Source organism: Condylostylus longicornis, unplaced genomic scaffold (assembly GCF_029603195.1).
Source record: "Condylostylus longicornis isolate FDR11 unplaced genomic scaffold, ASM2960319v2 ptg000016l, whole genome shotgun sequence".
Classification (NCBI taxonomy): domain Eukaryota; kingdom Metazoa; phylum Arthropoda; class Insecta; order Diptera; family Dolichopodidae; genus Condylostylus; species Condylostylus longicornis.
The window spans coordinates 2,455,764-2,482,785 of NW_026577985.1; the positions used below are offsets into that span (position 1 = coordinate 2,455,764).

The following is a 27,022-nucleotide window of genomic DNA, read 5'->3' on the forward strand; positions in this document are numbered from 1 at the left end:
TTATAAATACAATTTTATTGTAAACATCTTTTGGTTAACCAAAAAAAAAATTATTAAAGCAAAAAAATAAAAAATCAATTTAAGTATCCCCTAAAAATATTGTATATTACGTACTTAGTACATATATCCATTCTCATGTAAATGGATTCGCGATCCATTTACATGAGCACTATTTCTAGGCCCCTAACTCCTATCCATGACACTTCCGAAGGGGTCACAAAGCCCCGCCCGAAGCACTTGAGCCTTAAAAAGGCCATAGCCTCACATTCGTATAGCAGATACTCTGCCGTCTCATTCTCCTCCAAGCAGAGATAACACACTTCCCTTTCCACCTTGCCCATCTTAATATTTATATTTACAAATTTAAAATTTACAAAACGTGACAAATATTAAAACTTTTAATGAAGCTTCGTGTTAAAAGGGTGAGGGATACGATAGCACGCGGAATATGGCTGGTAGTTTCCAAACATGCCAGCAAAGATTCTGCTACTCAACGTCAAATTTTACCTTCACGTGGTACCTTCACTTGTTATACTGAGCAACTTAATCGTAAGATCAGATGACCAACCCTGGTGTAGTAAAGAAGTCAGCAAATAAGCAAATGTGGCAGTTTTTCTGAACTGTTTCAACGTAAAGATCAGGGAAATATCTGTAGTGTCTGCTCTAAAGCAGGTGGCTGCAAACAGCGTCTGTTCTTATGCTAAGGACGGCTGATTTATAAAGAAGGACAGTTATCGGAAACCCTTCAGAAAACAACGGCCCTCAGTCTCCGGAAAAGGCTGCTATGAATCTTCGAAGGTAAAAAAAACTGCAGTAAATATTGGCACTCGGAAAGTTAACAGTCTATTTGAAGCTGATAAATGAGCTAAAACAATTCAAGAAATGCAACGTCTAAGTATGAAATTTCAGCTATGAACCTTCAATGGTACAGAAATTTTGTAAACATGTCCGCGGACAGACGGATGGACGGACAACGTGAAACCAATAAACACTTTCTTTCAAAATTTTTTTGGAAAAGCGCTAAAAAGCAATTGTGGCAGCTTAAAATAACAAAACGGGGGGGTCAGATGAAATACCATCAGAAGTAATTAAACTTATCAACGATGAAATCTGGTTATGTCGAAAGAATTTTCAATGTCATTTATTGCAGCGGAAATTTCCCATCATATTGGCTAAACTAAACATTCGTCCCGTTACCAAAAAAAAATTTGGTTTTTGAAAGATGACATGAATATCATGGATGCATAAAGAGAACTACTTCTAAAATTAAAAATATCTTACTTTGGTCACATAATGCTAAAAACAAATACGAGCTACTTAGAAAATGGAAAGAAAGAAGATGTTGTGGTTATGCAAGATTAGAAAATGGACAGGTATTAGGAACATCGGGGATTTAATCCGTTCGTCAGCTGACAAAAATATCTTTTAAGATGTTGTTGCCAGAATCATATAACCGCTAACATTCATTTATGGATAGGCAAAGACACAAGCACAGTGGGAGAATTTTCATTACCGTAAGCGGAAATTTGTAATAACCGATTTTCTTCATAGTGCCAAAAATTATGATGCGAGAATCGTTTCTCAAAAAGCATTATATCAAATATATAAAAGAGACTCAGTGCTTAAAAACTATTGAAGTCAAAATTGAAAAATTGTTCAGGAGAACAAATTATAGGTTGAAATTTAATTTTCATTCAAAATTTTATAAAAAGACATGTTTAAATGATAAAAAAACTTGTATTAGTTTTAGACGACTGTTTTATTTCCACATAAATAAAATATATGTTATAAAAGCATTATTATACTCGTACGGGAATGATTTCTATAGGGCAACCTATTTATGTACAGTGCATCAACAAGGCATACACTCTTCCGTTCGCTGCGTCACAAACATAGAGATAGGATATAATTTGTTATTTTTGAGAAAGAAATACGCTTAGGATAAGTACTAACTTCTGCTTGAAACAGGAATTTTTTTTTGGCATTAAATTTTTACGAATATCTTTCATTTGTGCTTCAAAATATATAAATTGACTTGCCAATTTTTTTATTTTAATTAAAATTTTTAAATATGTATGTATATTTTGATTATAATATAAAAAAACCTTGAATATTTTAAATACATAACTAATATTATAATATAATAAAACAAAACATTATTGCTGTATATAGAAGAACATTTATTTAACATTCAATAAAAATTATTATTTTCTTTAATTATTTTTCTCTGTATCTAGCTTATTTTATATTGGTATATCAAAATTTAATTAAAGTCATAATTTATAAAATAGTACAAATTCATCTAAGCTTTTCCTAGTTTTAAGCTCTACAATATATATTATCAAATAATCCTTATTTGACACTTTTTAAAATTGAATTTAAAATATTTGTCCACTTTATTTTTATGGCAAAATAAGTAATATGTTATTGCTAATTTGATAGAAATTGCAAATATTTTTAAAATATTTTTGTATCAGAACGAGTAGAGGGTGCTTGAATTACAAAGTTTAAATATGAAATTTTGTTTTTTTTTTCATTCTTCAATATCTATTAATTAATATATTTATGTATTTCTTTCTTTAATATTTCTATGATTAACTTCAAAAATACAGACATTTAAAATATATTTATGATTAAAGCTTTGTGATACTTAATTGTATAATTTTACTAGTTAAAGGATTTTATTACATTATTCTATAACAGTATAGTAAAACCTATCTAAGCTTTTTGAGCTACATATTACGATAAAAAGACGGTAAAAATTGTTTTTAAAATTTTTGTAATATATAAATTATATAATTAAAATGTATGTATGTATGTATATAATATGTTATTATTTCCTTTTTTTATTTTGACTATAATTATGAGTGCAGATGTAGAATATATTTTTATTACGCAATAAATTAAAGCTATAGCCAGAAATATTAATATTATATTTGCTTTTTTTTTTTGATTTTAAAACATGAAATTCGTTTTTCCTTCATGAAGTTTTTTATTCATTTTGAAAATGAACATACATTTATGTACATTATATTAAAAATATAAATTACCTATTAAAATTATTATGCTAATTTTGAAATTTTAAAAAAATAGTTCGTTTTAAAGTGAAATCAGTTAAACAGATTCGATTACTTTGATTTTTTATTTAATTAATTTATGTTAATATTATTTTATTACTTTTCAATATTTGGCCCCATAATAAAATTGTTTATTTTAATTTTTGTTTTGGAAATTGTTTGTTTTGAAAGAATTAAATAGGACTTCAAATTTTTTTCCCCTACATTACATATTATTCTTGCTTTTTGGGCTGAAAAAAATTTTTCTATAAAAATGTATATAATAATTTTGAAATTTGCTTTTTTTAATGCGTTTTTTTTTTAAGTAATGCCATAGGATTTTTTATCTAATTTCTATTTGAAAATACGCAAAATAGTGCAATAACTTCTCTTATTTATTATCTTCTGTGCAAACCAATATAATTTTTCCAAGATCATCAACTATAATGTCACCATCTTCATCTTCATCAATTTCGTAACTTTCACTTAACACTGACGCCGATAATAATTGCGATTCATTGAAAGCGTCGCCAATTGTTTTTGATAATTTATCAGGTTCTTTTAAAATGAAAAGAAAAAAAATTGATCAAAATTTGTAAAAATTCAATAAAATCAAGTCAATAAATATTGAGTATTAAAATATAATTCAAAAGGTTTTTTTTATTTTTGTGTACATTTTAGTTAATGTTTGTTCGGTAAAATGCAGATTAATAAAAAATGGGCTTTTTCGTACAAAACAAAAATTTAATTTCTTTATTCTTTATATTCTAACATATATACTAAAGCGATAAATTTTTTTTGTTTTCTTTCAAAACTCTAACATATCAATACAAAGATAAAACTGTAAGTGTTACTTTCGATAACTTACTCCAAACATATATAGCTTTGAAAAAGAGTGTACCATTGCGCCGTCTGAAGTACTTATAAATACGAAATACCTGAATAAATACTTGGGCTGTAATTCTTTTTTATGTTTTTGAAGAATTGTTTTTTAGCACTTTTCCAAAAAAAATTTGAAAAAAGGGGCTTATTAGTTTCACGCCGTCTGTCCGTATTTGGACATGTTTACAAAACTTCTATACTCCTGAAGATAGAAAACTGACATTTCATATGTATAAAGATTTTTACTAGAAACTTATTTGCGTACAGTCCTGCTGAATAGATTAGTCGCAATATCTTCATTTTTTTTTTTAATAAAATCTTCATTTTTAAGATTTGATAAAAAAGTCTTCATGAACCATTCCAGATCTTCAATTTGAGTTCTTCCCAAAATGCCGCTTTTTAACTATTCAGAGCAAATTTTGCAAACGCAGGAAAGTAGTGGCATACCTTATTTGAACTTTAAAAATAAATGACCGTTAAAATTTACAGTTAGCTAAAATCCGTTTTCCAAATCGTTTTTCTTCTAGAACTCAGGTTGTAGAAGTCTGAAATTTTAGCAGTTTTAGACACTAATAAATAGTTCATTTCAGTAGAATTTTTTTCCACTTCTCAAGTTATCGCCTCTTAAAATTTGTAAAATTTGAATTTTTGACACATTATATTTCCGAAACTGCAAGCTTTTCCAAATTTCTATAAATGCGGAAAGCTAAAGTAAATGGCATGTCATTAAAAAAAATAATTATTTTTTTTCTTAACCTACGCAATTAACCGGAACATTATGTTAATGTCTCTTTAAATTTTTCTATTTTTTCTTTCAATATTGCGTACACTGATCATTATAAATGTATGCAATTTTTGAAATATACTCCCATATGAATGAAATTAATTTTAATTATAAGAAAAAATTAGAAAAACAAATTTTATTAGTTCATTAATCATGATGGTTCATCTATAATCTGAGATAAACCAAAATTTTCAAATAGTTGATGCAATTGTCTCTTGCTGCTACTATTCTTGCCATAATCAATATTCAAATCCTCAATAATGATGCTATTTTCAGAAAAATTGCCCATAAATTTTTGGTAATGTAGATAAATACTAAACCCGCGTGTCTCGAATTTGAGAAGCAGCTTTTGTAAAAATTCTATACAAGATTTCATCTACTGACGGCGACGTGTTTTCACAAGTTTGGTTATTTTACACTTTAAATGGCTAATAATGGCTAAAATAGTATTAGTTTTTAAGTTTTTATTACAATTTCTCACAGGGTATTTAAATTCCAATTTTCCCTTCTCAGGACATTTTTACTTAAAAGAAATATAAAAAATAAAAAAACTTCAAATACAATATTATAGCTGTGAAGACCAAATGTCTATATCTCTGAAAAATATAACTCAAAATCAAAATTAAATTGTATTGAATTGTAAAAAAAACCAACCTAATTGATTAAATACCTGACCATTGGTGCAAAGGTTATGGCACCGACCCATATGCAATACTAATAAATATTATACAAGTAATTTTCAAATATTCATAATATTCCATACTAAAGACAGTAAAGACTAAGAAAAATAAACAGTAAAATAATATTAATAAACTGAAATATTTAATATAAATAAAAACTACGGTAGGCTAGTCACCTACCTAGCTAACTCTCTATGACTATACAAACTAGGGCGTGATAGATATCATGCACTAGTCCTATACTCCTCCTAGGAGTGAAGAAGGAAAAGAAAAAAAAAAAAAATTGATTAAATTGACTACAAAAAATAGGCGGCTTTTATATTTGCACGAAAAGGTGTACTTACATAATTTTGTTAGCCTCGGTTTGGCAACAAATTGCACAAAAAGCTTTTTTAGCAAAATCGAAGCCAAAATGCAAAAAGAGCTACAAGGACATTAATTTTCGAATTGGACTCAAACAGCAGCCCTGCTTAGGGTAACACTAATAAGATAACGTATATGTGTGGTGTGTACATATCATAATATATACATATGTATGCGTAATTATCTAGAGAAATTTTTGGTTAATTAATTGTAGTACCCGAAAACATAATTATTTTATTAAACATTTAACAAGTGTTTTAAACCATTCAAATGGCCGTTAAAATTAACAGTTATTTAAGACCCGTTTTTTCAAATTTGTGATGTAATTTCTCTTCTATGCAAAAGGCTATAGGAGTATGAAATTTTGGCAGCTTTTATATACTGATAAAAAGTTTATTTCATTCAACTCAATAAACTTTGAATTCAAGCGTTATATTAGCACTTTTTTCTATTGTTTTTTGCCTCATCCTACATATATGCTATCTTTGAAATATCTTTTCGTATATGAAATAAAGTTGTTCAAAAAATGTAATTGATTGTTTTTAAAACAAGTACTTCCATTTGTTGAAGGGAAAACTGCTACACTACAAAGCATTGGTTTGAAGTAACTTTATTGTACTTTTTTAAAACTTCTTTTCTAATTATCGACTGTTATTATTTTATTGGCAAGACATGTCCGTCCGTCCGTCCGGTCGCGCGATAACTCAAAAACGAATATCAACACCAAACTTTCACACGTTGTTTCTTTTGTGCTAAGGACAAAGCCTATTGTAATTGGACTAATTCGGACAACAGGTTCGGGTAGCTGCCATACAACTCAAAGAGTTTATTTTAAATATTATAAAAATTAATAAAAGTATAAATATAAAATTTTGTATACATGTGTCCAATATTCTACACATGCTCTAAAAATTTTAATAGGATAACTGCATTGGTACGGGTGGCTGCCACACAACTCCAAAAGCAAATTTTTTATATTCGGAAAAATAATAAAGTTAGATTCATGAAACTTGGCAGTCATGTGTCCAATTATAGGTCAGATATATTTGTGAAGTTTTAGTGGAATTGCTTGGCAGGTTTGAGTAGCTCCCATACAAGTCCAGAACCTAATTTTAAATATTTGGAAAAATAATAAAGCCGAATTCATGAAACTTGGCAGTTTTGTGTCCAACTATAGGTTAGACATATCCGAGAAGTTTCTATAGAATGGTGTCACCGGTTCGGTTTATCGGTTTATACCGACTGAAACGTTTTTACTTGTTTGACATATGTAAGAAACTAATTAATGGGATTTTTAGTATTTAAGTTATTAAGAGACTGAACTTCACTTAAAATTTTTTTAGTTAATACCTTTTTTAGACTTTGAAACAAGTCCCATCCGTCTATCCGTGTCTCTGTTACAAAACTTCCGCTTCCTTTAAAATAGAAAGCTGAAATTTTGTATATAATTTGATCTTTTATAATTTTCTATCATCTCATCCTCCCTCTAAAAGTTATAGTCCCTTATATTCCTAATATTGCATTTTTTTCAATTCTGCAAACGCAGGAAAGTAGTGGTGAATTATTTTTCCTACAGCGTGGTTTTGTTGACCTTTATAATAACAAAATGATCGTTATAATTAACCGTTATCTAAAATCGGTTTTCAAATTTTTGATACCGCTTTTCTTCTAGAAAATAAGCTTTAGAAGTCCAAAATGTTATCAGTTTTCAAAAACTAATAAAGAGTTCATTTTGCTAGACAATTTTTTCATAACTCCCCCCTCAAACTATCACCTCCCGAAGTTTTGTAAACTGTGAATTTTCGGCAACTTATATTTCCAAAACTGCTAGCTTTTCCAAATTTGTATAAATAGAGAAAATTAACAAAAATGCTATGCCAACGAGAAATTTAATAATTTTTATTAACTGACTTAATAATCTCTGACTTAAAATAAACAAAACATGATTTGAATTATCTTTCGGTTATTATTTTTCTGAAAGTAAATTTAAGTAATCAATTTTGATTAATTTTACATATCGAGCTTTAATTTCTACAGAGCAAGTCATCTGCAGTTAAAATTTGCATATTATTTATTTGTATTGATAATTTTCTATACTACAAAAAAAATTGTTTTAACTTTCTTAACTCCATGTAAATTAAAGTACTTGTGTAGTTCGAAATCATTGAACTGTAAATTAAAAAGAAACTAATACTTGAAATTCATATTTATTTACATACCTAAAATAAAAAAGAATTTATTAAACGTTTTGCATGCATACCAAAATTTTAATAAATTAACGTAATAATTTGTTCGTAATAAAAAGTTTTCTACTTTGATTGAAGAAAAATGCTTATGAAAATTAACTTTAACTGACTTCATTGTGTGTTTTAATTAATTTTTTAAAATACATAAAATTTATATGTATGAGTAAGTATATTATGTTGTTTATTTAATTATGATAGCGATTACTTTATGTATTAGACTTTCATTTTCTGTGTTTTGAGTGTCGTGATGTTGTTTTAACTGCTTTAGATTCAGAATCTTCTGGATCATCTTCGTCAGAAAGTTCAAGTTCAGGTGATGCTAGCAGTGATGTTTTTTCTGATGTTTGTTTTGTATTTTTTTCTGTCATAAAAGAAATTCGTATATGAATTTCATAATGTTAAAATGTGAAATATTCTTATTAAAAATGTAAGCAAAACGATAGAAAACAAAATGTTTTTTGCTAATTTTAAAAGTCTTATGCAAACTAGCTAATTGAGTCTAAAATTTTATTGAAATAAACTGATGCAATAATACTGACGTAGAAATATTTTTACCATACTAGAAATTAAAAATTTGGATTATGATCATGAAGAAATAAAAATTAAAAAACTGCAATAATCTGAAAAAGAAATATAAAATAAATACCCATATATTTACTAAATTTAAAAAAAATATAAATAAATTAAATTATTAGAATAAAATAACAAAAATACAATAGTAAAATGAATGATATTTTAAAATCGTAAATAGTTCAATAAAAAAGTTTATTAATTTAAAGAAAAAAACCCGTACAAACTAAAATTTTTTGTGGCAAAAAAGTTTTCCAATGTTCTCGAAAAAAAATTAAAGTAATGTACGTATTTGTTTTTCAGGTCAGTTAAAATAAAGGGTTTTAATTGGAGATGGATTAAAAATTTATTTCTTGTATATAAATATCCATTAAAAGAATGAAAGAGTTTAATGAATATTCACATATCTGTATATAAGCAATCTACATAAAAGAGAAAAATTTACGCGAGAAGGTGCAAAAACAAATTTACATTTTCAAATATAATGAAATAAATTAGATATTTCATTATATTATTATTATAGAATAGAAAGATATTTTGCCACAAAAATTTATAGCTTGTAAAGAACTTATTTCTGAATACCTTAATGTGGAAGTGCTATAATTACTTGAACTAAATAAACTCAACATATGATTTCCCATAATGTTAAATAAAAAAAGCTGATACAATTACAAAGCTGATAAAAAAATTTAAATAATAACATTAGAATTAAATTTAATTATGATAACAGAATTGTGCTAAATGAACAAATGCTAAGTGTTAATAATACTTTTAAATTATTTGCAAAGCGAAATTATTTGTTGTCGCAAATGCAAATGTAAATAGGTGCATCACATTTCTAATTTTGAACCAAAGCTCAAAGGAGCTAAAGTGTTCTGAAATTAATAAAATTCCGCCGAGTTGTGCCGCATATCCTTTTTCAGTCCCATGTGGCCTTAGTAGCCCTATCCGTACATCCCCTGACACAAGACTGACAGCTTAATGTCTGTTACTTCAATTTCAAATTTTCATATTGTAAAATAAAAATAAAATATGATTTAACAATTTTTGGTTCCCACCTCTAAAGAAATGCTATTAATTATTGAGCCAGTTGTACACAATTATTTTATTTTTAGTAGACATAAAGCAAATTAAAACTACCGCAAAAATTCACTCTTTAACATTAATGAAAGAAAACCTATACTATTACACTATTTTAGTGAGTTAATAATTTTAATTCCAATTTCGAAATTCTTAGAGCTAAAAATAGTAAGCCCTTTCTAGTTGGAGCGTTATTCCATCTCAAAGAAATTTAAAATAAAAGCAGATTTTTGCTATAATATAATTGAGTTAATTATTATCTCATAGGCCAGAATAGAATAGAATTTTTCCCGTTAATTAATTTCTGATAAAATGCAAATAAACATTCGTTTGGCTTTTATGCAAGTACACATCTAAGAATCTAATCATTTCAGATGCGAACTTCAAAGTTATCGTAAATGACACTAAAGATGCGTTTCTTCTCTCTTTCCGAAAGTCAGAATAAAATAATTTTTACTTTATAATCTATTTACAACTACGTACAAGAACATTTTTGATTTGCTCTTATGTACCGAAGGACTGATATTTTAAATTGTAAATAAATATGTATAACATAACCTAACAAAGATATCATTGGCGTTAGCTTCGACTCAAAAATTAAATTTTTTAACTCAAAAAAGTGGATGAACTAAAACTGTCAAGCCATTTCAGTTTTGTAAATGAAACATTTTGATTAGTTAAATATATTGTCTGAGCATATGTACTTTGAGAGGAAATGCAGCTTAAGTCTTAATTCATTAAAAAGAAATATTTCATATTATTGATGAACACGTTTCACACATAAGATTAATGATATGATTTTGACTTAAAAGTTATACGGTTAACAAAAATGCAATAGCATCCTTAAACATATTAAATATTGTAAATAACATCACATAACTATGTATACTACTATATAAGTGAAATATGTTAAAACAAGATTTATTTTGATGAGGATTATATAATATGCACATAGCTTAAAAAGAACTTTAAAGAATGTAAGTTATAAAACTTTGTCAAAAATTGCATTTACACAATAACTTAAATGTTAACTTACTTTCTCCAACATTAACTGAACCATTTTGTTTTGATGATAGCTCCGGAGATGGCGAAGAATTCAATGTTACACCTCGTCGAGCAGCTTCACATAATCTAAATGCTTCAAGAAATTCATTCAGATCAACTAACCCATCTTTGTTAATATCCATCATTTTACACATATCTAAAAGTTGTTCTTTAGTGTCAGTGCCAGGAAGATGCTTTTGTAATAATTCACATGCATCTCCAAATTCTTCTAACGAGATTTGGCCTATTGTGCGTGTATAGGAAGCATTATAAAATAATTTAATTTATTAAATTTTTTAAGTAAAGCGCTCATAGGCCTCTGACGTATAATTACCTGAATTATCTTTATCTAATATTCTAAATATCGCTTCTAAACTACTTTTGTTTGTATATAGCGATTCCGCAACAGAAGTAGAAGCGTGCTGAGTTGATTTCTGTTAAAATTAAAAATAATTATTTATAGAATTTTAAGCGAGTTGTAAATTGCTTGATGTACTTGATAAAAAGAAAGTTTAAACGCTGTTTACTAGTTAAAGTATTTGGAAATATTTGTCAACTCTAAGTAATATACATCATGTACATATGTATAAGAATTGCACGCATACATATTTTTATCTAAAAAATTGTTAAATTATCAAATTTATAGTTACTACTCAAGAAACAGGATAACTTATTTTAGATAAATAATATGAAAAAATACAGTTTTGAAACACTATTTATATATGCTGATATTCACATATTGTAAAGCTTTATAAAGCACACACAGTATCTTATAAAAGGTTATACCAATTCCATTTGACATATTAGAGGAAAAATTATAAAATGATACTATTGAAGAAAACCAAATAAGAGTAATTAATTGAAATCTTATAATTTAAGTTAAATCATGTTAAAGCTTTTAAAATTCTCGAAAAGTTTGAGAAACAAGATCTTAAAAATGAATGTATGTATGCAACGAGAGGAAACTCTTTTTTAAGAATTATGCAGGGCGCTAAATGTGAACTATTGTTTAAGTATGTAAGTATAATTGATATTTTTACCTTTCACTTAAAGGATACAGAACGCAAAATTTAATGTTAATTCTTCTTATTAAATTAAAAAGAGCTTCTATGATTTGTCTTAATTTTAGTTCTCTTTATAAGCATTCATGTTATCAAATATATAAAGTCAAAAGTGAAAATATTGTCATTTTGAACTTTTTAAACCCCGCTACCCCTGTTTGATGGTCACACTATTGTCTGAAAGATAAGGTAATTAATTATTTTTTGTTTTATTTCTATCACACGACGTTTCGCTTTTGTCACATTTTATAAAGTTTTGTATTTTTAGCTTAATGCAATGCAAAATTTAGAAAGGATAAACAAAATTTAGAAAACGAAAGCGAATTAATTTTTTGGGCTTTAAATATTTTACAATTTAATGAAAGTAAATCTATATTTTATTATATAACTTAACATTAAGACTTCATGAGTCGAATAATAAAAGCATCTAATAAATGACCGTTCCTAACTTTGGAACAGTTGTCTTGAAGATAAAACTTTGTTTTGTTTTCGTTGTTTGTGACCAATATTAGCTAAAATATACAATTCTCAAAATTAAGAGTTTACTCTACAATCTCTTCAACTTTAAATTGACGGATTTTCCAATTTTTAACTGACAGGTGTAGATTTTTGATTTATTCTAAAAAATATAGTTTTTTAAAAACTATACAAAAAATTAGGCTTGCAAGGGCATTTTATACTTTTCAAATTGTTGTAGACAAAAATGTTTAGCAAACGTTTCTTTCTCTTCAAGAAGCCATGTTAGCTTTTCTTGCGGAGTTGCTTACTACTAATAAAATTAATAAAACAATTTCATTAAATTTTATTTAATGAATAAATTAAATAAAATTATTTTATTAATAAATTATTTAATAAACCTTGAAATATACTTACTATAATATCAGTATCCAATAATTCGAGCGTATTATTGTAATTGACTTCTGTTGAAGATGATGGTGTAACATTTTCAGGACCTGGTGCTAGTTTTTCACGTAGCAAACGCCAAGGAAGACCTAATGCAGTAGCTTCTTCCATAGCTTCACACCATTTTGATAGAGGTAAATGTCCTATATAAGGAATAAGAGTAAACAAAATATATGTACGTTACTTTCACAAATAAATTATGATGCAATAAAAATGTACAGCAATTAAATACCTGAGCCATCTTTATCACGCTTCTTAAAGGCCTTCTCCAAATCTGATCGACTTTCACGTAGTCTTGCTCCTAATTCTCTTAGAGCTGAACTCTCAATTAAACCCACTCTTTGGCGGAAAGTTAATTTTCTTGTTTTACTTGCTGCAGCTGTATATTGAACGAAGTGTGTATCTAAATGTGGATCGAGTTTTAAATAAGCTCCCTTATTTGAACCGATTGCGTAATAATTTGATGCTGAGAATATTGTAATAACCTTGGATTAGAAATTTTTTTTGTTATAATTAAAATTACAAAAGTTAATGGAAAATGGTAAATACTTTTCCAGAATGTGTTAGTTCATGACCATCTGGACGACATTCATGTGATCGAACAAGAAATGAAAGTTTATATTTTTGTAGAAAAGTATTTGTTACATCAGGTCCAAAATAACAACCAGCACCACGTAAGGAATTTGGTTCACAACCTTCGTTAGGTTTAGGATCACTCCACATAATGTCAAATATCTTTAAAAGAAAATGTTCGTGTATAATGATTTTGGGATTTGAAAACATAAAACTATAAGTTTATAAGAAAAGAAGCTTGCTTGGTTTAATTTAGAAACGACACTTTGGCTTTACCTGCTTCCATTCCACTTTGTCTACGATATCCGCTCCTGGCTGTGAACCTTCTGTAACTGGGGGCCTCAAAATTGAGAGATACTAAAAAAATATGTAAAGATTGAATGTATTGAGTGTATTGCAGTTTATAAAATATTATAGAGCCTTCAAATTAAATTTTTCTTATTCAATTTATATACTGGGCCAACATTTTTTGGACAATTAAAATATCTATTAGGTCTTTGTTATAAGGTTATAATGTTATTAACCTTAAGTTCTATAAATAATATAACTTACTTTTCCTCTATCTAGACTTTTAATTAAATCTAAATCTGTTGTATCTGATATACCACCATGGACAATTAATACACGATTGTTTACGATTGTACCTAATGGTAGCCATCTATAAACTTCTTCAATCAATTTTAATAACTTTTCTGCATTACGCTGAAATATGGCAAGTTAAATTGCATGAGATTAACAGTTATAATTATAATTATATAAGAATAAGTTATAATTATAACTACTACTCGTATTATATTATAACTAATTCGCACTTACTTTATATTTTTGATGAACTTCTCTAATAAAACCATATCTACCATTCATAACGCTGTCTTCATGATTTCCTCGATTTAAAAATACTCCACCAGGGAAAACTAAAAAGGTCGCTAGCAATAACAAGAACACCTCAAGACCTTTTTTACCTCTATCTACAAAATCACCATTAAATACATAAGGATTTTCAGTTGATGGAAGTCCATTCTGTGTATAAACAAACCACTATTTTAATATACGTAATTAAAATTAGAAATAAGTTGAGTAAACATACCTTATGGAAAATTACTAATAAATCATCTAATTTTCCGTGTAAGTCACCACACACAGTAACTTGTTTTGATATTGCAGTCGATGCTTGATTTAAATTTGGAAGTCTCTTAAGACGGTTCGTTGCTTCGCGTAGTATACCAGCTACATATTTGGCATGTAAGCGATTGTACTAAAAGTTAAATATAAAATATTTATTTGAAATAAATTATTTATGTAAATATTTTTGTACATGTATAAGTTATAATTTTTGTATGTTGCTAAAAATTGTACTTAAATTGTTTTTATTCGTACTTTAACGAACATCAATATTTAACATTATTATATTAAAAGTATTCAAGGACATAAAAGCGAAAAATATTTTTATTTGCCTTACGAGTGTTAGCTTTAATACTTTAAGGTTTTTTGAAGAAGATGAACATTAATTATATGAATTACATGTCGAACGATAAATTTAAAATAAAAATATACAATTTTTTTTATTCTTTTTCTTTAAATTAATCAATCTTAAATTCAGAGTACGAAAATAATGACTTAATCGTGTTGACTCTGCAATATTTATTGAAATAAATGATTTCGGGTTTAAAAAAAAAGAAACAAATGATTATTTGTTTTTTTTTTCACAATAATGATCCTCAATGATGCCGTTTTGGCGGCTTTTTTGCTATATCTAGGAAAATTTTTAAAACTTCAGCTTCAAAAATTACAAAGAAGTCGTTTAAAAAACCATACGGTTCATGTCCCTTTTTCTTCATTTTCTCTTATAAATTCAGTAATAAAATTATAATTAAAAGTGAAAAATATCTTTCCTTGCGTTATTTTTTCCTTTTTTTTTTTAATACACCAACTTTATGAACACAAAATTTGTGTGGCTTTTCATAACCAAATAGCGTTGTATATCCGGGGACTCCAGCGGATATAAATTATATGGGTATAATTTTGCAACTTCTTTATTTCTGTGACGGCAATAATGAAAAAATCTCTTGATTATGCTTTATAACATAATAAATTGCATATAACATATAAAATATGTGTTATAATAACTTGGTTCAGTGAAATACATTTAACGTGTCCACAATTTTTTGTTAATTCATAAATTGTGAGTTTTTATTACAGTAGAAAAAAATTTTAGTAGCGAACAATTTTTAATAGAAGAAGAATTTCATACACCAATAATTTTAGAATTATCAATAGAAGAAAATTTTATAAAAATAATTAATATAAAAGTTTTCATTTTCTTTTAAATTTTCAATTCCCAAAAGTTCTTCACGACCTCCAGTCTGATATATGATCCACAATAATTTATCTATACAATTTCATTAATAATTTTTTATCCATACAAATTTCCTTGTCATATATAAAATTCAACAATATTTTATTTCGTATATTTTGATAAACGAAATTAATTTGTTAATGTTTTATTTTATTAAAAAAAATCATGATGATCAGCTTTTAGTTAACACAACTAGCAAAATGTAAATTTGGCTCTTAGTAGAGTTTCGATTTGTGCCACTTGATTTCCCTGAAATGCTCGCCAGTTAGTTTAGTAGATATGATAAAAAATGTAAAATTGGCCCGCAGATCAGTTTCCGAGCCCTGATCTTTCCAAATTTTTTGGTATGTTCATTGTTTTAATATGAAGAATTTAAATATTAAATTTCGATGAAATCGATTTATTATTTATACACACTGTAAAAAATTGATGCAAAATTGCTCAAAAATATAGTAATTCTTACTACAATTAATGCAGTATATATATTTATGCAGTATATATTTCAATAAAAATATAAAAATTAAGTATATTAAAGAAATAAAATTAAATTAATTGTTTAAATTATAAATATTTAAAAAATTAATAACATAATACAAAACTTTCAAGTGCAAAATAAAAGTGCAAAATTTGAAAATTATAAATAAAAAAAAGTAAATTAAATATTTTTCTTCTGCTTTTTTGCTGATGAATTTAAATGCAAACACTTTTATAATGAATTTTGAAAAAACAAAGCTGAAATTAATCAAATTGGAAAGAATTCCAAAGAAGAAGAAGGGGGTGTCTACATTCAATGCTATAGCAAATTATTTTAAAGAAAGAATTGATTTGCTTTACATGAAATTTAATATATATAATTGCATAAATAAAATTTTAATTTCCTTGCAGTTTGGAACGACGATGGAAGATATCATTATATCTATTCCGACGAATGGTCCTTGGTTTGCTATAGTTGGTAAGTTTTCTTTCAAGTATTTTTTTTTGTTTTCACACTTATATAACTTATTCAAGTTTTTTTCAGTTTTTAATTTACATTTTCTTTTTTTTTAGATACTATGTTTGAACAGCGGATAGCGTATATTTTGCAGAAAAAATGCTAATAGTAAAGGTGGAACATTTTGCTTTTGTGGATTTACTCTGCCACGTTATCTGCTACTATTATATATTTAACATAGTATATCAAAATTTCGCAAATTATCTTCTACTCAAGTGAAGTAAATTACTCCTTTGACAGGGGGAATACATCACTATACCTGAATGTAAAATACTATACCAAAAATTAAAATTATTAGTTCAGATTATTATTGCTCATCGAAGAGTTATTTTTGTTCTATTTTCTGAAGTAAATTTCCTCTACAATCTAGTAAAAAATTTACTCTACAAAAAAGTAAAATTTGTAAATTACTCGCCGGTGTAATATTTAACTATCGTTGAGATTTTTCGCTACAATTATACTAGGAATTCAAATTCCCAGTATTATTGCAGTAATTTTACACGACTTTTTTACAGTGTACGCAAAAATTTATATTTGACCCGTAGTAAACTTTCAGTTGCTGACATCTGATTTCTTCCAAAAAATAGGAGGTTTCGCGGACAGTCGAACAAAGCCTAAATATGAAATTTCTAGTAAACCTGTTTAATATTTTCGTCATAGTGATCAAAAATGCAAAGTAGGTCCGCTAAAAAGTACAGTTTCCGAGGCCTGATATATCGCAAAAGTTGATCAATTCGTGCCATGGTCGAAATAAACTTACATATAAAATTTGATCAAAATCGATTCAGCCGAACTTGAGATACACGCGAGCACACACAGACTCACAGACCGACAGGTTGCTAAAAATACTTTATTTACACTTCCCTACCATGAGAATGTGCGTTCCATCACATAATCTAACTATTGTATACACAATACGCCCGGTAAAAATTAAACACACGTAATTATAAAAATTAAATACTCGCTTTAAATGGGAAATTTTTCTTAACTGTCGAAAAGTATTTTACTGAAATCATTGCCCAAATCAAAAATAATACGCTTGGTACCAAAATCAACAATACATCAATGCGATTTACAATAGATACTTGCTATCGCTTTATTATATTAATAATAAGATAAAAATTAGTATTAGGGACAAAAAATTAGTTATTACTTTAATAACATATATACATAAAATATATAAATTTACTTTAATAACATATATCTAGGTATGTATATAATCTGGTGTCAACAGACACTGTTAAGTAATAATCATAATAACTTATACTTTAACAAAAACATTATGTTTCATTGCTTCTTTTTAAATATATTTACCTTCTTCTTACGAAATAAATCAATTAATGTGTGAACATCTTTTTTATCTAAAGGAAATTGCAAATGTGGTCCACGGTAAGATTTTTCTGGTGCAACACCATCTTCACCAAGATCATCAGATTCATCAGCGAAATTCGACTCTAAATGTTCTGTGAATAAAATCAGTATGTGTACAGTCAGTTAATTATATTGGTATGAATTCATAAATATACGAGTAGTTTAAGATTGTTGATAATTGTTGATAGTAACATATGAAACAACGATAGTACTCCTTATAGTGTAAGTTTTATTAAATAATAAAAGTCTTTTTGTCTCTTTCATATTATGTTCTTGATATTTTAATATTGATAAATCTTTTCTAGATAACTTGATAGATTTCGTTCAACCTCTGTAATATTAAATTAACCATATAAAATTGATTTTTATACAATAAATTTTTCCTTTATTGTACAAAACCGATGAACAGATATTTTACATAGAAACATCAACTAAATGCATCACATATATAACCATAAAATGAAAATTAAAACTAATTTAATATCAAATCGGTTCTTAAGAATCGTCTATGAAGCATACATATAATATTTTAGTAACAATTGCAAATGTCAAATTTTTTGACTAAATTTCTTAATTATTTTTACGTGTCCAGACTTTTCCAAAAAAAATTTAAAAAAAAGTGCTTATTAGTTCCCACCGACCGTCCGTCCGCGGACACGTTAACTAAACTTCTACACCCTTAAAGATATAAAGCTGATATGTCATATGTACATAGATATTAAACTTATTTCCGTAAAAAAAAATTTTTACCTATTTCCTCTCCCTAAGAGTTATAGCTTCCAAAGTCCTAAAAATGCAGTTTTAGTAATTATTGCAGCAAAACCAGAAACATTTTTTAAATTCTGCAAACGCAGGAGTGTAGTTGTTGGTATACAATATTTAAACTTTTTAAAAACAAAATGGCCCTTAGAATTTATCTAAAATTTGTTTTTTTCCAAAGTTTTGATATCTTTTATTTTAAATTTGAACAGCTCTTAGATACTAAAAAATAGAAGAAAATTTTTTTCCAATTCCAACCCCTAATAAAGTAGTAAAGAGATTGTTTTCTTGTTTATTGTAAAACATTTATTCTTGTTGCAACAAAGCGTTGGTTGAACCGAATTACCTGTATGTATTTCATATTAAATAAATTAGAAATTGCCGATATAACTTTTCATATGCTAAATTTTATTAGCCCTTTATGTAATAAAGTTAAAATACAAACCAAGCACATAAGTCTTAGACTTGATTTTCTAAGGGGAAATTTTAAGTATGTTCGAAGGGTACACTAAATTTGCCTTACCGTTTGTAACGCTAAGAAATAATAATCTGAGACTTAGACTCAAGTATATATTTTTGATCAGCGACTAATTTTAAGTAGATTTAGCTTTGTCTGTCCGTCCATTAGTTTCATACAACTTCCATAGTAGTTTGGCTATATCTTAGAATATATTAAAAACACAGAATTGAAATTAATATGGTAATACGCCAACTTAAAGTCGTAGTCTGCCCCACAGTCAGCTATGACATATTTACCTTCACACAGGATAATAAATTTGTACGGATATCACAGAGTTGCCACGGTCAACTTAATTTTTTCTCGTTTTATAATTAATTTTATTTTATGCGATTGTTTACCTGTTGACGATGCTCTTGAAGTTGGTTGTGATTCTACTGCTTTTCCAGCAGCATCAGGAATGTGTGTCAATAAAGCATTAAAAAAATTGTACAGCTGAAAATAAAAAAAGGTCAAAAATTAAAATTTATATTTTAAATTGTAAATTAAGAATAAGACATATTATTTAATGGACCAAAATGGATTAATATGTGAAGGCGTGGGTCTCGTGAACAATAGCGAACAATATTTACACAACAAGTACACAGAAACTGTTAACCTAAACAGTTTAAATCATTTAGTACAGCCTTTTGAGTATAATATGCTAAAGAAATCTTTTAAAATATTATATAAATGAAAATTTTAATTAAACAGCAATCACTCACTTGCACAATTATGAAAAAAAAACTACATTTTTGAGTTAATTTTTGTTAACGGTCTGAAAATTAATATCATAGTTCAAAAGGATTATAAAATTTTCTAAAATAAGGGAAATATATTTAACACCTATAAGTTTCGGCTAAGCTTGCAAGAGTAAAACGCAGAATACCTCAACGATTTTCAAACAATCAGAACCTAATTATTTATATTACCTCCATTTTTAAAAAAAATATACATGTAAACACGTACATTACATTTATTAATGTATGTGCTAACGTACATCGTGCTTACATTTCCTATTTGTTGACTGCTGTTCCATATCTTTTCTGAATATTCAGTTGTTTGTTTTGCTTATTTTAAATTACAGCAAAGTTATATATATGCCAAAATAAATTGATCCAATACAAAATTGTTTCTATGATATATTTTATGGATCTTACTTTGCAGAGTCTTGTAAAGTTTTTAAATTTATTATAATGCCTCTATGGACCGGTTAATCGCAATAAATAATTAAAACCTTAGCACAATGTGATACAAGATATTTCCCTTTTTGTACAAAAAAAAAATAAAAGTAGAAGAAGAGCAATGTAGCGATTTTCATCAAAAATATTGTTGATACTAAAAAAATATTAAACTTTACATGATGATTTTTTTAAGTTCAACTTATATGTACGTTTTATGAATTGCTTTATATTTAGTTTTTTGTCTTAGTTCCATAATATTATCGTTTATCGAAAAATACTATGCGTCAATTAAATTTTCTTTTCCTCTTTTCTACTTTTAGTAAAATGGTCACTTTAAGGTTCAAAAAATTAAGTTTATGTATAATGCAATATTAACAAGTAAAAACGTTTCAGTCGGTATAAACCGATTGAATTATACCCTGCACCTTTCGTTATTGTGTAGCAGTTACTCGAACCCGTGAAGTCATTCTATAGAAACTTCACGGATATGTCTGACCTATAATTGGACATCCTACTGCCAAGTTTCATGAACCTGACTTTATTATTTTTCCAAATATTTAAAATAAGCTTTTGGAGTTGTATGGCAAGTACCCGAACCTGTCAAGCAATTCCACTAAAACTTCACAAATATATCTGATCTATAATCGGACACACCACTGCCAAGTTTCATGAATCTGACTTTATTATTTTTCCAAATATTAAGAATAATCTTTTAGACTTGTATGGGAGCTACTCGAACCTGCCAAGCAATCCCACAAAAACTTTAGAAATATGTCTGACCTATAATTGGACATACGACTGCCAAATCTCATGAATCCGACTTTATTATTTTTCCAAATATTAAGAATAAGCTTTTAGACTTGTATGGGAGCTACTCGAACCTGCCAAGCAATCCCACCAAAACTTCAGAAATATATCTGACCTATAACTCGACACACAACTGCCAAGTTTAATGAATCTGACTTTATTATTTTTTCAAATATTTAAAATAAGCTTTTGGAGTTGTATGGCAAGTACCCGAACCTGTCAAGCAATTCTTCTAAAACTTCAGAAATATATTTGACCTATAATTGGACACATGACTGCCAAGTTTCATGAATCTGACTTTATTATTTTTCCGAATATAAAAAATTTGCTGTTGGAGTTGTATGGCAGCCACACGAACCGGTGCAGCTATCCCATTATAATTTTTGGAGCATGTGTAGAATATAATTGGACACATGTATACAAAATTTTATATTTATAGCTTTATTAGTTTTCAAAATATTTAAAATAAACTCTTTGAGTTGTATGGCAGCTACCCGAACCCGTTGTCCGAATTAGTCCAATAACAATAGGGTTTGTCCTTGGCACAAAAGAAAAAACTTTTGAAAGTTTGGTGTCGATAGCATTATTCGTTTTTGAGTTATCGTGCGATCGGACGGACGGACGGACATGTCTAAATCGACGCAGAATTTTACGCTGAGCAAGAATATATGTATATGTCCATACCGCAGATGACTCCTTCAAGTAGTTACAAACTCCATACCAAAGTTAATATACCCTTCACGAAGTGCAGGGTATAAAAATGTGTAAAAACAACTAATATGCATTCTAGCTTGTCAGAATCGGGCAATTCTATTCTATTCTAAAATATTTAAGTCCTCATTATGCATATAGAAATTTTTAATATTAAATATTATAATATAAGAGAATAATAGGAAAAAAAGTGATCTGATAATTCTAAACCTCAAAATGTTCTCACATCAACTTTAAAACATATTGATGAAATACCCAAAAATATTAACTTTAATCAGTCAAAATGAGTCTCCAATTTTCAGGCTTTTTTCAATAATCAATATAAGTTGATATATGTATATGTAAAAAGCATATTGATTCGTTTATTATACATTTTCATAAATCCTATAAAGGAAGTTTGGAAAAATTTTCTTCCATCCAAAAAACTTTGAATTTGGAAAAAAATTTTTTTTTTTGTTTTACATTGCTCATACCTGTTTTAGTACATGTATAATAGAAATAAAGTTGGGTCAAACCAATGATTTGTATTGTAGCACTTTTGCCTTCAACAAACGAAAATACTGCTTTTAAAATACAGTCTATGTGTATCCACCATTAAATTTATTTTCATTCATAAACGAAACTATTTCTAGGATTGCATATACCTAGGATGAACGATTTATGCAGTCTTTAAAGCAAGAATTAATAAAAAATGGGGTTAACATAACGCTCGATTTTAAGGGTTAATTGTGTGAGTCAAGAGAGATAATAATATTTTTTAATGTCATGGAATTTACCGTTAGCTTTTTGCGTTGATAGAAATTTGAAAAAGCTTTCGGTTACGGAAATATAAGGCGTCAAAAATTCAAATTTCACAAATTTCATAGGCGATAATTGAGACGGGGTTGAGATGGAAAAACATTTTCTTCTAACGAAATGAAGCATTTATTAGTGCCTAAAACCCCTAAGGCTTCAGGATTTTAGAGGCTTGGGTCTAGAAGATAAACGACATCAAAAATTTTTAAAAAACAACGGATTTTAGATAACGGTAAATTTGAACGGCCATTTTGTTTCTCAAAAGTTAACCTATAGTATACCGCGGTAGGGGATGTAAGCCACTGCCTTTCTGCGTTTGCAAAATTTGAAAAATGCTTATGGTTTCACTGCACTAAATAGTTAAAAAATTGCATTTTTAAGGTTTTTTGGGGGTATAACTTCTAAAAGGGGGAGAGAAAAGATCTATGCAAGTATTAAATTTCAGCTTTCTATCTTCAAGGGTGTAGAAGTTTTGTAAACAGACACACGGACAGACGGACGAACGGACGGACAGAGTGAAACTAATATGCACATTTTTTCAAAAAATTTTTGGAAAAGTGCTAAAAATGGAAATTGAATTCAAAGTAGACGTTTTTGTCATTATAATTTCTCTTTTTAAAAAAAATCACATTGTTTACCAGGATTAAAAGTAAAAAATACATATATACTTTTTTTCTTTTTAACATTTTATTTTTTTAATAACAATGTTCACATATACAAATATTACTACATACATACACATTTTCCCGTATGTATGAAATAAAATTTTGAATTTATTTAATATTTCACGCATCGTAACTTTATCGTGTCAAACTTGGGTTAAAAATTCTGTTTTTTAATGAATTATCGAATTTGCAAAGGGATTTAAATAAGAAACGTAAAAGAACATACAAAAGAACATTTTCATTAATCTTTTATCTGTTTCTTAAACTTCATGAAAATATTAAAGTCCTGATATTCAATCAGTCTACATGTCAATCATTCAAACGAAAATAAAAAAAATTATAATGACAAACGATAAAAAATGTACGCTCTTACTACCATTATTATTTCTATTTACAATGTTGTTTCCACAAAAAATTATTTGGAGCATAAAATATTGATTTGGTTCTAGTGAGCAACAAAAAATTTATTGTAAAAATTTACTTGACGCAGAACATCACAAAAACGTATAAAACGAGTTAATTTTTGGTTTTCATAGTAGTGCACAAGTTCTTTTCTCAATATATACATTTTAACTTAAACGACATTTTTATTACAAAGAAATATTTGCTTTTTACGTGCAAAATTTTTATTTGTTACCTTTAAAGATTTTCTTTATTTTTTTAGCAAATAAGGACTGTGTAAGAAAATGAGAAATTCATAATATTGAAAATCTCTTACATAAACATTGGTGAAAGTATTGTATTAAAAGAAATAAAAACAAAAAAAAATTTAAACAAGTAAAAACGTTTCAGTCGGTATAAACCGATTGAATTATACCTTGCACCTTTCGTTGTTGTATCGCAATTACTCAAACCTGTGAAACCATTCTATAGAAATTTCACGGATATGTCTGATTTATAACTGAACATACAACTGCCAAGTTTCATGAATCTGACTTTATTTTTCCACATATTTAAACTTTTGGACTTGTATGGGAGCTACTCGTACCTGTAGAGCGATTCAACCAAAACTTCAGAATTATATCTGACCTATAACTGGATACACAATTTTTTCTTTATTATTTTTACAAATATTAAAATTAGCTTCTGGAGTTGTATGGCAGGTACCCGAACCTCCCAAGCAATTCTACTAAAACTTCACAAATATATCTGATCTATAATCGAACACACCACTGCCAAGTTTCATGAATCTGACTTTATTATTTTTCCAAATATTAAGAATAATCTTTTAGACTTGTATGGGAGCTACTCGAACCTGCCAAGCAATCCCACCAAAACTTTAGAAATATGTCTGACCTATAATTGGACATACGACTGCCAAATCTCATGAATCCGACTTTATTATTTTTCCAAATATTAAGAATAAGCTTTTAGACTTGTATGGGAGCTACTCGAACCTGCCAAGCAATCCCACCAAAACTTCAGAAATATATCTGACCTATAACTCGACACACAACTGCCAAGTTTAATGAATCTGACTTTATTATTTTTTCAAATATTTAAAATAAGCTTTTGGAGTTGTATGGCAAGTACCCGAACCTGTCAAGCAATTCCATCAAAACATCAGAAATATGTCTGACCTATAATTGGACACATGACTGCCAAGTTTCATGAATCTGACTTTATTATTTTTCCGAATATAAAAAAATTTGCTGTTGGAGTTGTATGGCAGCCACCCGAACCGGTGTAGCTATCCCATTATAATTAGAGCATGTGTAGAATAAAATTGGACACATGTATACAAAATTTTATATATGTAGCTTTATTAGTTTTCGAAATATTTAAAATAAACTCTTTGAGTTGTATGGCAGCTACCCGAACCCGTTGTCCGAATTTGTCCAATAACAATAGGGCTCGTCCTTGGCACAAAAGAAAAAACTTGTGAAAGTTTGGTGTCGATTGCATTATTCGTTTTTGAGTTATCGTGCGATCGGACGGACGGACGGACGGACAGACGGAAATGTCTAAATCGCCGCAGAATTTTGCGCTGAGCAAGAATATATATATATGTTCATACCGCAGTTGACTCCTTCAAGTAGTTACAAACTCCATACCAAAGTTAATATACCCTTCACGAAGAGCAGGGTATAAAAAGATAATAAGACCATGTTATATGTGTGTGTTACTGTGTCATGTATATAGAAAACCGTCAGGAGTGAAACCCACTAAAATGTTTGTTTCTTAAAAATATAGTCCGATCAAACCTATATTTTGTAAAATAATACATTTCGGTTTAAATTTAAGATTAACTTTATGTGTGTCTGTTTACAAAACTTCTATACCCTTAGAGAGTTGAAACACAAGTTATTCTATACACAATTTTATACAAGTAGATTTTTGCAAGAAATTTGTTTCTATAGAAGAAAATTTTTTACATACTCCACTCTTTTTAGAATTTATGACCTGTCAAAGTCCTAAATTCCGCATAAGGAAAAATAGAGCGACTTCCTCCTGCTGCAGTGATACGAGTATACGTAGAGTGATCAAATATTATAATGACAAAATAGCTTATGAAATCAACTTTTATCTTAAACCAATTTTTTCAAATTTTTGACATATACCTTACCTGATATGGTAAGTCTGTGTAAAACTTTATTTTGGTTGAAAGTTCATAATTAATTTCAACATTTTTTTATATTTTACCTGCATGTTTTTTTACTAGCAAAATTCTAAGTAAACAATAGAAAAAATTAAGTTTGAACAGAATTCAATAATTTAATATGCATATTACAATTTAAAAATTAAATAAAGCAATTTAATTGAAAAGAAATTTAAACAGTTTGGTTTTAGAATGCTACCATAAAAGCAAAGGTTAAAAATAATTTTTAAGATTAAATAATTTTTGAATTTATTATTAAATGAAATATAATTTTGTTATTTTTAATGAAACTGGCAAATTTTTTTCTGAGTTAGGGACAAAAGTGCACTTAATAGCATTTCACGATCCTATAATGGTACTTACAATACATAACAAAAAAATAATACAATAATTGGATTCTTAAATGTATTACAAAAGCTAAATAAATAAAAAAATCCATTAAAAATTATGAGAAAATTAAGAAAAAGTTGGATAAAACTAATGGTTTGTAAGGGAGCACTTTTCCCTTCAACAGGTGAAAAATGAAAACAATGAATTACGAGTACAATATTTAAATTGCTTTCATTCATATACCTAAATATTTAAAAAATTTCATATATTTAGGATGAGCAAAGTATGCAATCTTTGAAATAAAACAAAAACAAAAGAGAAGTTAACATAAAGCTCGAATTCAAGTGGTGATTGCGTAAGTTAAGAAAAGAATTATATTTTATCTTTCTGCATTTTTACAGGAGCTTGGTAAAAATAGTAGTTTCGGAAATGTATGATGCCGAAAATTCGAATTTTACAATTTTGAAAAGGCAATAACTTGAAAAGAAAAAAATTTGTTTCTAGCGAAATACACCATTTATTAGTATCTAAAATTTCAGACCCTTCAACGATATAAAAAATTTGAAAAAAACGAATTTCGCTACCTTTCTGCGTTTGCAGAATTTAAAACATATTTATTGTGTCGTTACAATAAATAGTCAAACAGCATTTTTAGGTCTTTAAGAGAAAAAAACTTTTAGAGGGGAGGAGATGTGTAAAATTTTCTTCTACTGCTG

The 27,022-nt window shown here is 27.7% G+C and overlaps 1 protein-coding gene across 9 annotated transcripts in view; it reads right to left on the minus strand.

Annotated features, from left to right (window-relative positions):
• Nucleotides 1–2,966: 2,966 nt before the first annotated feature.
• LOC129605857 (serine/threonine-protein phosphatase rdgC) overlaps nucleotides 2,967–27,022 on the minus strand; it is a 174,638-nt gene continuing 150,582 nt past the window's right edge. For 7 of the 9 annotated variants that reach the window (XM_055515834.1, XM_055515844.1, XM_055515843.1 and 4 more), the window contains 12 exons: nucleotides 19,578–19,671; nucleotides 17,904–18,052; nucleotides 14,330–14,497; nucleotides 14,059–14,262; nucleotides 13,795–13,944; nucleotides 13,519–13,599; nucleotides 13,219–13,404; nucleotides 12,902–13,154; nucleotides 12,640–12,812; nucleotides 11,040–11,139; nucleotides 10,698–10,949; nucleotides 2,967–3,614 (listed from right to left, as the gene is read on the minus strand). In XM_055515834.1, coding sequence (XP_055371809.1) covers nucleotides 3,448–3,614; nucleotides 10,698–10,949; nucleotides 11,040–11,139; nucleotides 12,640–12,812; nucleotides 12,902–13,154; nucleotides 13,219–13,404; nucleotides 13,519–13,599; nucleotides 13,795–13,944; nucleotides 14,059–14,262; nucleotides 14,330–14,497; nucleotides 17,904–18,052; nucleotides 19,578–19,671 — 1,977 coding nt within the window. In that variant the 3' untranslated portion in view covers nucleotides 2,967–3,447. Of the gene's footprint in view, nucleotides 3,615–8,216; nucleotides 8,373–8,519; nucleotides 8,632–10,697; nucleotides 10,950–11,039; nucleotides 11,140–12,639; nucleotides 12,813–12,901; nucleotides 13,155–13,218; nucleotides 13,405–13,518; nucleotides 13,600–13,794; nucleotides 13,945–14,058; nucleotides 14,263–14,329; nucleotides 14,498–17,903; nucleotides 18,053–19,577; nucleotides 19,672–27,022 lie in introns of those variants that run through there. The other 2 variants (XM_055515835.1, XM_055515836.1) reach the window with 2 other exon arrangements.